This window comes from Mytilus californianus, unplaced genomic scaffold (assembly GCF_021869535.1).
Source record: "Mytilus californianus isolate M0D057914Y unplaced genomic scaffold, xbMytCali1.0.p SCAF_8, whole genome shotgun sequence".
Lineage (NCBI taxonomy): Eukaryota > Metazoa > Mollusca > Bivalvia > Mytilida > Mytilidae > Mytilus > Mytilus californianus.
This window is the reverse complement of record NW_026262734.1, coordinates 66,596,007-66,608,374: the sequence shown is the minus strand read 5'-3', so window position 1 is coordinate 66,608,374 and position 12,368 is coordinate 66,596,007. Positions and strand designations below refer to the sequence as shown.

The 12,368-nt window shown below is 32.5% G+C and overlaps 1 protein-coding gene across 1 annotated transcript; it reads left to right on the top strand.

Annotated features, from left to right (window-relative positions):
• The first annotated feature begins 20 nt into the window (after positions 1-20).
• LOC127711636 (exonuclease V-like) lies at positions 21-7,183 on the top strand. The gene is made up of 3 exons (XM_052217743.1): positions 21-139; positions 1,957-2,181; positions 5,633-7,183. The coding sequence occupies exons 1-3, from the start codon at positions 58-60 to the stop codon at positions 6,388-6,390; spliced, it is 1,065 nt and encodes a 354-aa protein (XP_052073703.1). The 5' UTR covers positions 21-57; the 3' UTR covers positions 6,391-7,183.
• Positions 7,184-12,368: the final 5,185 nt, after the last annotated feature.

Sequence of the window (12,368 nt, the reverse complement as noted above, 5' to 3'; positions counted from 1 at the left end):
TTAGGTACTATTTTATATAACCTACTTCCGGTGTAAACAACCGGCTTGAAATGTGCGATGTCTTGTGCGCCAAATTCAAATAAAGAGATAGACTTTGATGACGAAGATGACGATTTACTTTTGAAATCTGTCAATGAATGTAAAATAAATACTGCTTTGGTAGATTAAGTAAAATTAGTCTCCAATTACTTCTTTTAGGAATTTATGTGGCAGCCACGCCCACTTCTAAATGCACTTTTAATTATTCTGACCATACATGTAGATATAATATGGCTATTATATCTATGGTCTGACTAAAGCCAACCTCACTTAAACCACTTGGGTTTGTAAAACGCAACTGGATGATGGGGTTTGCTTTAGTAATGATACAGTTTTGGATAAATTGAGACACTATCCTCGTCTCATGGGTTTTCGTGCTATTAAGAATGAATTGTGACATCACAATTTCCATTGAAAAAGCATGCATAGAACGAATTCATATGATGTACGAAAACATATGATCTGACCATAAATCGTTTTGGGGGTATATCTACATGTATGATATTAGTGCCCTGTGTTTGAGACCAGCAAACACTTCATCTATTTGTTATTAGGCACTGGCTACAACACAATTTAACTGTAGACACAAATATTATTGTTAGAGTTGTAATTAATCGATTCCTTGCCCAACCTGTAGCATTTGGACAATGTACATGTAGTCATTTTGTTATTTTTACTTTTTCAACATATTTGTTGCCAGTACCTTATTATAATATTAATGCAGTAAATACACTTTGAACTGTGATATGAAAAGTTTGAATTCAAAGTTCTAGACCGAATGAAATCCAATTTAATAATATATGTCAACTTGATTGTAAATTTGTATATCATGTATATGATATCACTTCATTGAATGTGAACAAATTAGCTGGTTATTCAAAATAAACTGAATCTTATTCTCAACAGTTCTACTGTAGCGGTATCTCATGTATTTAACTAATTCTTATATGAGACAGGTCTACAAATTTGCAGGAAATTGTATGCTCTAAGACATGATTTGTGGGAAATCATATGCTCCTATTAGAAGTTTAACAAAAAATCCAGAAAATATTAACCAGAAAGAATTTTTATAACTTCCATGTTGTTGAAGGTTTTTCAGGACCATACTACATGTATTCAAAGCCAATACCCTCTTACCATAGATGAATTCCATTTTCCCATTAAATGTAAAGGGTTAGAATTTAATAGAAATATACCATTTTGTAATTTAAGTGATATAGTTCCAACTTTTGTTATGTCAGAACAAGAAAGATTTAGTTTCATTTTGAAAAGTCATGATACTGACATTTGTACTGTATGTGTTATGCTGGAATAAGCCATATGTATGATACGAACGTTCATTCAAAGCAAATATAATGTTGTTAAGAATTGTTGTACATAGTATTAAAGATGATAACATAGTATGAATGACACTTCCACGCAATCTAGATATGATATATGTGTCTCTTATCATTAAGAAAATATGTCTCTGTATATTTGTCTTTGTTTATTTTTGTATTTTGTAAATGTCAGCTGGTATCATCTGATCATTCCTGTGTTGGAATTTACACCAATAAATTTACTTGATTTGATTTATATTCTAATGTTGGGCACATAATATTATAGATCAAGTACATATGAGGCAAGGGGCCTCGGTGGCCGAGTGGTCTAAGTAGTTCAACTACTGTAATCACTAGCCAGTCAACACTGAGGTTGTGAGTTCGAACCCCGCTCGTGCGGGTGCACTCGACTCCAATCTTAATTGACTAGGATTGTCAGTTTTCCTATCGAAGGTCAGTGGTTTTCTCCAGGCACTCCGGCTTCCTCCACCAATAAAAACTGGCCGCCACGAAATAGCCCAAAAGCGGTGCTTAAAAGTGGCGTTAAATCACCTAAAATCAAATCATATGAGGCAACTATCCATTTTTTTTTCTTCAGGTGAAGCAGACATTACAAAAAATTCAACAAAATCACAGTTGTCATTAGCTTCAGGAGATGGACAAATTGTTCCACTGCAAAAGTTTAGACATGGCTACCTGTGGGTATCAGATTTGTCCTCCCAGAGTTGGTGTGAACAACAGATGTTCTACAAGTTTACAGTTCCTGGGGTCATTGAGGAGAATCCTGCAATGACAAAAGGCACAGATTTACATCTAGCTAGAGGTATGTTTTTTTCGTATTGTAACTTGTTGGACTAAAGATATGCAGATAAATTTTTAACTCTGTCATATCTTAATCACATTTATAGCAGTGAAGGAAGAGCGTTTTCAAAAATTTAGAATATTCTTTTAACAATATTTTCATTGCCAAATTAAAATAAAATCAACATTGTCTGGGCTTTATTATATTGCACAAATGTCAATAATCATGTCTGAATACATGGCTGATTCAAGATTTTTATAAGAGACTTAGAGGTGTAGAAAATATGTCATTTTTATGTACATGTTAAAGTGAAATCATGTTTTCAATAATATTGATGATTTTTCATATGCTTTTGTTATAAATTTGACAGTTTGATACCACCATAATACTGGTATACAAATTGAATGAAAATCAGGTTAATTTTTTTTATCTTTTATTGATTTTTTTATCAATTTAAGGGATGTACAATTGAATACTAAGAATAAAAAATAACAAACTTATGTTTTTGATGATCGAATTTTCTTTGTTGTAATGAATTTTAACATGTTCAACAGGCAAATTCCATAAAAAAATAATGAAAAAATACAAACCCTTATTTTTATTTTTTATTTTTTAAGTTGTGTTCAAAACATATATGGTTGTGGTTGGTTCATGTCTGTCATATTTGTTTTTTCATAAATTGACTTGTTATAAATTTGGCCGTTATTTTTCTCAATTGAATTGTTTCATATTTTTCATGTCAGGGCCTTTAATAGCCGACTATACAGTATTGGTTTTTCCTATTGGTGAAGCCGTACGGTTGCCTATCATTTCTTACATCCATGCCACTTCATTTGAACTTTGATGGCAAGTTGTCTCATTGGCAATCATACCACATCTCCTTATTTTTATAATGATAGATATATTAATTGAAATATGATCAGTTACAATTCAATTATAAATACACCTTAATATTTTACTTTCTGTTTATCTATTATTTTTTTGTCTAATTTTGGACATCCAGGAAGGGACCATTTCATAACTTGATAATTTCAAATAGAATTTTAGAATATAAAATAAAGAATTTAGAATTTAGGTAATGTAATGTGATTTATTAAATTCAAAGAATTGTATGTTATCTCAGTAGCTGTAACTATTTAAAATGTTTAGGGGAGTTAATTTGATAAGTTGAGACTGAGTTATCTCCCTTACATATAATTATAAATTAACTTGCGCATTTTATTAACTTGAGTTCCTTTTGACTTAAAACAGTTCAATATATATTTAAATATGAAAAAAACAACATAATGAAAAAATATAAAATTTTAATGATTTACTTTAAAGCTGTTAGAGTTGTCTCCCATTTGTAATATTTTTTAGTATTGGTATAAATGCATGGTGTGCAAGGTGTAATGATAATAAAGATTTGAATTGAATTGAATTTAAAAAAAAAACTCTAATTCAAATTTTGTATTTAATAGATTTTTTTATTTCATAGAAAATCAAACAAGACTTCATTGCACATGTTGCATATGATTTTTATTTTTTTAATTCAATGTTTTAATCAAATCCAGGTATATTTGGTTGAGTAAAACTGATGCAAATTATATTTTATATATATGTAATTACTTTATCATTTGAGGAGTTTTGAAAGAAAGATTAAATCTTAATTTTTTTATGTTTCAAAATTTATTTCAGCTTTCCTTTAGTCCTTTTTGTAATTATGTGTTAAAGTAAATGTTGAGGTTTACATCATTGAGACATCAAATCATCCAGACAAAAACAATCATCTAGAGGTGAAGGCATAGAACTTTTATACTGATATCATTCATTTCTTCATAAATGAATATATATAATTCTTTAATTAAAAATTATCTATTTGATATTTCATTTGTTTAGATTTGGCAATATGTTCAAAGTTAAATAATAGTTCATAAATGAAAGAAATTATGTCAGTTTATGTTAGTAAGGACTTTTATAGCTTACTCTACAGTGTGAGTCTTTGTCCTCTGCTCTTGACACCATCTAGGGGTAAACTTGGGTGCTTCCTAAGGCTAAATAGTTCCTGTTCCACTAGTTGCACCTGTTGTGTTGCTCATAGGAAGAAAAATCATGTCATAAGTTGCAATTAGTTATTTCATAATCTAATTGGATTTGATATTTCCTGTATGTTTTACTATTTCATGCATATAGAATGAAGGCCATGCTAGTGGGCAGTGGCGATCCGGGGGGGGGGGGGGGGGGTCCATGGGTTGGAACCTCCCTTTTTTTTGGATGATCAATGCATTTGAATGGGGACATTGGTAGTCATAACATTTCTCTATTTCTTGACACATAGCATTTAGCATAACATAAAAGAATCATTTCAATGTATTGCACCTACGTTTTTTTTAAAAGGTAATTTCAAAATTTTTGTACTTCATAGGGGACCTATAAGACACTTAGAAAATCATCCATTTTAATTTCCTTAAGCAAAAACATTTTGGTAAACCAACTGTTTCACGATTGAAAACTGTAAAAATAATTATATGTATACTTTTAATAGAAAGATTTTATTAATTTTCCTATTGCGCAACATAAATATCTCTTTTGATCTCTGGAGTTGTTCATTATAAAACTGACATTCCCAGTTCAAATGTAACATCACACATGTGCAACCCTTGTTTTATTGAAATTAGAACATTGCTTTATTAAAAAAGCAAAAGAAGAGCCTCATATTAGAGTTCAAACAGTACTTTGAGTTTCTATAAGATGGACTAATTCAAATCTGCAATACAACAAATGTTGGTAGGTATCTTGTATCCATAGCAACTCTTTAACCACAGATTGGATTCTCGGATATGGGGAGTGGTAGGAGTGTGGATATAAAAATAAGAAGATATGATATGATTGCCCCCAATGAGACAACTCTCCACATGAGACCAAATGACACAGAAATTAACAACTATTGGTCACTGTCACTTCAACAATGAGCAAAGCCCATACCGCATAGTCAGCTGATTTTGTGAGTTGTAAAATTGAGAATGGAAATGGGGAATGTGTCAAAGAGACAACAACCCGACCATAGAACAGACAACAGCAGAAGGTCACCAACAGGTCTTCAATGCAGCGAGAAATTCCCGCAGTACATGTACTCAGATATTCTTGTAATTTCAGCTGGAGTTACCTCCCATTCATCATTATTGATCAGTCTCATGAATTTATTCAAGGATTCATATATAGTCAGAAGAGGTTCATTAAACAATAGCCAATATACCTCTCGACAATATATAAAATATATAAATATGAAAAGAAACACTAGGACACTTCCAAGCAAGAAAACTGGGTCAGTCCCAGTATCTGCTTAAAATTTATATGGTTGTTCCAAGTAATTCCATTTGATATTTGGAAAGTTATTTTTGAGGGTTCTTTTTCACCCTTTCTTAGGTATTATGAAAATGATTATGGTATCCTTTTACATTTGTATACTTTAACTTTTCTTTTTATATTTCAGAACTAGCAGCACATGACATAGTACAGGTACAAGTAACCTCTAATGAAGACATCTGGGCTATAAAAGTCCTCAATCTACTGACTGCCATCAATGCATTTCAGTTTGGTCAGACTATTGCCAGAGAAGTACCAATATTTGGTGTTCCATTCAAGGAGGAAGATATTTTTGTGGTTGGGTTGATTGATGAGTTAAGATTTGACCCTGAAAATTACACAATAGATTTATCAGAACTGAAAACACGAACCTCTAGGATGAATCCATCCAAAGCTGTTACAAAACAGCATAAAATTCAAGTGATGTTATATAAAAGATTATTTGATAATTTAGTTAAAGGTACTTTGTCAAAAAATTCTTTAGCTACACATTTGAGACTAGATTTAAATAAACAGTTTGGAGATCAAATTGTAAAGCATTTAGAAGAGAAAGCAATTATTAATAAAAATTTGAATGATTTAATGGATCACGTTTTTGGAAAAATGCAATCATTGACTTGTATCAACCAGTTACATGTGGAATATGTGTACCAAGACACATCAGAAACATTAAGTCATGTGACCCATCCATATGATGAAGGAGAAATCAAAACTCTATATTTAGATTATTTGAAATTCTGGAAAGGTGAAAGGTCACCAACTGGTGTTGATATCGAAGAAGCCTGGAAGTGTCAAAGATGTGATTTTGAACCAATTTGTGAATGGCGAAGGAAGAAATCAGAAGAATGTGCTCAGAGAAACATTCAAAACAACCATTTGTATTGAATTAAAGGAATCAAAATCATATTATCCAAATTAAAGAGGGTGGTAAAGGGTTATTTTCGTGCAACATGTTTTGCCATTTTTATTTCACGTGCAGCCATGAAAAAGGTTCGTTATTCACCGTGTTTAGTGAAATCGGTAAAAAGATCAACGTGCTAGAAATTTTTAATTGTTCGTTCATCGTAAAATGGCAATTTTATTTCGCGTTCTTCCGTGCAGATACCCCCCTTTACGCCCCTCATTAAATGGCTGACTTTGTAATTTTGAAATGAAGAGGTGACAAGAAAGGTGATCAAATTGTTTGTAACTGAAGCAAGATTAGAAAGATATTCATATTAACTTATTATTATCACCATTGTGTTGGACACTGACTGGTCTGCTTGCTTATCGGCAAAAGCAATAGCAACCAAAAGAAGTAAAATAAAACATTAAATCAGGGTAATTTTGGGGGAAAGTTTACTGTTTTCAGATTTTTTTGTCATTTATAGAAAATATGAAACAGTTAATTTTCCGCCCAAATTGTACCGATTGTAAGCTTGATTTTACTTCTTTAAGTTGCTCTTCCTTGACCTAGTTCCAGGATGAGATTATTTGATTGTAATTCATCTAGATGATTAAGAATATTTTGTTTTAACTCTATTCTCTTCATTTAGAAAATTTTCGTATGTTTTAAAAAATAAACCATGCTCAAATAATAGAATAATAAATTTCCACACAAAAAAAGAATTTATAGAACTAAATAAAAAGGATACAAATGGTATGATATATCATAGAAAAAACAAACTTTAAAGTGTCAAGAATGAACAAGCACTTCTGTTTAAAGACTCAGGACTTCTCCACATGCTCCATATCAGTTTCAAAAATAGAAGTCACTTCTCCCTTTTATAGCTGTACAGGTTTTTTTTTCATTGTTGAAGGCTGTGCGGTTTCTATAATTGCTTACATCTAGTTCACTTGAGGACTCCTGTGGAAAGTTATCTCATTGGCAATCATACCACGTCTCCTTACTTTTTATACCTAGTGCTAATACATGAAGCTAACAATTTTTATGCCCCCGCTGTAGCGAAGGGGGCATTAAGTTTTACCCTTGTCCGTCTGTACGTACGTCCGTCCGTACTTCCCAAAATTGGTTTCCGTTCTCTAACTTGAGTTTGCCTCAACCAAATGTTATGAAACTTATACACAATGCTTATTACCACAAAACACAGATCAAGTTTGAATTTTGGTGGCGTCACTTTTTTTAGTTTCCGTTCTCTAACTTAAGTTTGCCTCAACCAAATGTTATGAAAATTATACACAATGCTTATTACCACAAAACACAGATCAAGTTTGAATTTTGGTGGCGTCACTTTAACCGTTCTAGAGTTATGCCCCTTTATAAATGGAAAAATTGCAAAATTTTTATTTTCTTCTAAATATCAAGTTATTTTTAAAATTGGAGTTATCTTCCTTTGTCCATGATTATAGTTGAATCAACTACAATCAATGCTTTATACAATGCAATGTTTAATTTTGACTTCCACTGATAAAACACAGATCAAGTTGAACTTGGGTAGTGTCACTTTAACCATTATTGAGTTATGCCCCTTTATAAATCGAAAGATTGCAAAATTTTTAGTTTCCATTCTGTAACTTAAGTTTGCCCCAACCAAACATGAAACCTATACACAATATTCATTACCACTAAACGAAGATCAAGTACAATTTTTTTGTTTCCGTTTTCTAACTTTAGTTTGTCTCAACCAAATGTTATAAAACTTATACACAACTGTTCTAGAGTTATGGGTGTTAACAAATAGAAAAATTGCTGAATTTTTAGTTTCTGTTCTCTACTTAAGTTAGCCTCAACCAAATGTTATGAGACTTACACACAATGCTTATTACCACAAAACTCAGATCAAGTTCAAATTTGGGTAGCGTAACTTTTACCGTTCTTCAGTTATGTCCCTTTATAACTTGTCTATATGATATGCAAGCGGGTGCCTCATCTGTGTCCACATGTGGACACTATCCACATTTATTTAAAAAAATAAAACACAAAATATTTACATGATTCTGAGACTACCAGTACTATAACATGTGTTATAGTAGTTTCATCATGAATGTTGCAACACAGATGAAGTCGTACATACATTAATTTTGGTGTATAGAATTTCATTAGTGTTATATCTTTCTCAATTGTGTTCATCAGAAAAAAAACTCTTAATGAAAAGGTGTCATTGAATATTTACTCCTAATGGACAGCGTAAACTGCCATGACTGCATGAAATGTTTCACTGTTACACAAAGTCATAATAATTTTTTAAGAAAACCAAATTTTTTTCATTTAGTTTTTGAAAATACCATGGACGAAATATTCATATTTCCCTGATGAAAGACAAGAATCAATCAACTCCTGTAATGTCATGTTTATATCAATCTCACAGACACTATTCATTGTCAATGCCAGGGATAACCACACATTAATGTCCAAGAGTGATGCTTTAAAGAGAGTCTGGATGGGGTTTATAGAATAGAGAGTAATGAGCACAAAGAACAGAAAAAAGGCCAAAAAATATAAAGAAGAGAGAAAAATAGGCTAAATAAATAAAGAATAGAGAATAATAGGGTGCTAAATATAAAGAATAGAGAATAATGTGATGCTGAAAAAAAAGAATTTAGAAAAAAGGTTTAAATTTTTTTTAAATACAGAAATGATGGACCCCCATCCAGACCCTCTTAAAACAATTTCATTTTAAATGTAGAAAATAAACAGTTTTTAAAGACATCACTTTATAGCAAAATTTCTATGTTAGTTTATGACAAAAAATCAAAACTTAATCACTCAAAATTATACTACATTATTTTACAAAACTTCTCTCATATACATGTAATCTAAAGATTTAAAGTTGGTGCTGAGCAAATCAAAAGTGGCGCATGATGACCACCCTTAAATAGCGTGTTGAGATCATTGAATGCTCAAGATATATTTTTTTTAAACATACCTGTATTCGTCAAATATACATTATGTACATGTTAAACCAACTTCATTGTGAGATGGTCCAATGGTAACTATAGGGAATAGAAATGTAGTCGCGTAGGTCTTCTTCCTACCGACAGTAAAACCCTTGGTCTTGGGCGTCCGTTTAGCTGTGCAGGATGTACAAGTACGCAGCCACGTCCGGTCAGAATAGGGACGTTAAATCCGATGCCTCGTGTAGAGAGTGTCACGCTCTCTGCACGTTAAGAACCCTTGCAACTGCTCTTTGAGGGGTTCATAGCTATTGTATGTATTGCAAGTTCTCGTTCTGAACATGCATGAAATATTTGCCACTGGGCGTTAAGCAACCAGCAATCAATCATTGTGATATGATGCTTTACCTTGAGGTATTATTAAAGTACATATGATTCGAATAAATTTACGAAACAGATGACATCATTGATATGAAAAGTTCAACAGTTTATTGAACAGAGGACATTTCAAATAATATAAATCACAGAAAAAACAGGAATATTAATAATACAAATGTAAACATTAAAAAACTTCAGGGGCGGATCCAGCCATTTTAAAAAGGGGGGTTCCCAACCCAGGATAAAAGGGGGGGTTCCAACTATATGTCCCCATTCAAATGCATTGATCGTTAAAGAAAAAGGGGGGTTCCAACCCCCGGAACCCCCCTCTGGATCCGCCACTGAACTTTATTGATAATCTATGATTTTAAATGTACCTCCAAGAGTATGTATAGCACTAACTTTAAATATCAAAGAGTAATGTTATAATAATTTGAATAATGCTATGCACCCAGTCTTAACTTTAATCTCTAATAGGTGAAAATACCATCTATAGTTTATTTTTAAAGTATTTCAACCATATGTTTAACTTCCCCCTAATCCGCCTCAGTGGTCGTGTGGTACCGACCTTATCGCCTCGAATGCGAAAAATCGTGGGTCCCGCCGATTCCAGGCCGAGTCAAACCAATTAATTTGCTGCTTCTCTGTTAAGCAAGCACAGTTTACGGGTAAGAGAAGTCGGAGTCGAAATAATGTGTCTGGAGTGACGTGTTCCTGCAGCCTGTTTCCTTGTGAAGAAATATGTTTAGAATCTGAATTAAAGTTGGTTTAATACCGAAAGTAGGGTACATCCTCATGCCATCTTAAACAAATTGGTCCTGATATGCATGTAATATTTGCTACTGGACGTAAACACCAATCAATCATCACACAACGAAAAAGAACGACATGAATTATTATGTAAGAGTGTGTTAACTATCAATAGTGATAGCAATTAAGTCGTGACCAAACACATACTCTTTTCTGTTTAACAAAATCAATTCTCATTTTCGACATTACTTTTAGCCTAATATAAAAATAAGAAGATGTGGTATATGACTGCCAATGAGACGACTCTCTAACCAGAGATAAAATGGCATAGTATTTAACATATATAGGCCACCATACAGCCTTCAACAATGGCCAAACCCATACCGCACAATAAGCCACAAAAGGTTCCGAAATGACAAATGTAAAACAATTTAAAAGAGAAAACTAACGGCCTGATTTATGTACAAAATAATAAACGGAAAACAAATATGATATACAAAAAAAACTACAACAACTGGATTACAGACTCCTGACTTGGGACAGGCACAAAAAGAATGTGGCAGGGTTAAACATGTTTGCTGGCGCCAAATCCTCCCCTAACCTGTGAAAGTGGTGTAACAGTACGACATAAAAACAACTGACTATACATATCAGTTGAAAAAGGCTTAACTCATAAAATCGATACAAAGCACTTAAAAACAATAACAAAAAAAAAAACACAATTACAGATCTAAGAGTACTCACAATTAATGAAATCAAGTTCAAAACCAAAAACAACGATAAAAAAAATCATGGTTGTAAGACTAAGATATCATTCAGTACCCATCCAACATCCAATGGATTTAGTGTAAAGACGTCATTAACAGTCAGAGAAAAACATTACCTTGTACAAAGCCAATTGATAGTTAACGACAGATTGTAGAGTTGTTAATGTATAAATATGTGTATAACAATAACAATCAATTTAGTTTTAATTTATGGATAACAAAGTCAATATTTATACCGATAAAACAACAATTTCAAAGATCTAATTACAGTAGTTGTCGTTTGTTGATGTGGTTCATACGTGTTTTTCGTTTCTCGATTTTTATATAGATTAGACCGTTGATTTTCCCGTTTGAATGGTTTTACACTATATATATAGTAATTTTTTGGGGCCCTTTATAGCTTTCTGCTCGGTGTGAGCCAAGGAAGGCTCCGTGTTGAAGACCGTACTGTGACCTATAATCATGATAATGGTTTACTTTTATAAAGTTTGACTTGGATGGAGAATTGTCTCATTGGTACTCATACCACATCTTCTTATATCTATTGTGTATGTAATTATATATAACCTGTTAGAATAAGTTTATCTAAAGGGTCGATAAGATTACCCGAATCGAATTTAAATTTACGGGCTTGGTAAACAACATCGCCGTAAAAATTATGATGTGCTATTGTTATGATTTTGATTGATTGATTGATTGATTAGTTGGTGTTTAACACCTTTTTTAACACTATTGTGCTATTTCGTGGCGGTCAGTTTTTATTGGAGGCAGCCGGAGAGAACCACCTTTGGTAGGAAAACTGACAATACTAGTCAATTAAGATTTGAGTCGAGCGCACCTGCCCTGTGCGGGATTCGAACTCACAACTTCAGTGTTGACAGTCTAGTGATACAGTAGTTCGACTACTTAGACCACTTGGCCACCGAGGTCCCATTATGATTTTGTGACAACAAACAAACAATGTTATACTGATATACGTTAGTACTTATGCCAATCATATCCAATCACGCAATTTATATTTCGATGTTCTAATTAAAAATAGAAAAGGTATCTGAATTTTATTTTATTTAAATTCCGCTCAAACCGATGCTAGGGCCGCTAATCTCCCATAAGTTCTCATTGTTATAGTTTTAA

Bases quoted from the DNA above. Each gene is read 5' to 3' on its own strand.
- LOC127711636 (XM_052217743.1), top strand. From the start codon at position 58: ATGTCTTGTGCGCCAAATTCAAATAAAGAGATAGACTTTGATGACGAA. The intron at 140-1,956 runs GTAAAATAAATA...TTTTTTCTTCAG, and splicing joins TTTGAAATCTGTCAATGAAT to GTGAAGCAGACATTACAAAA. The intron at 2,182-5,632 runs GTATGTTTTTTT...TTTATATTTCAG, and splicing joins AGATTTACATCTAGCTAGAG to AACTAGCAGCACATGACATA.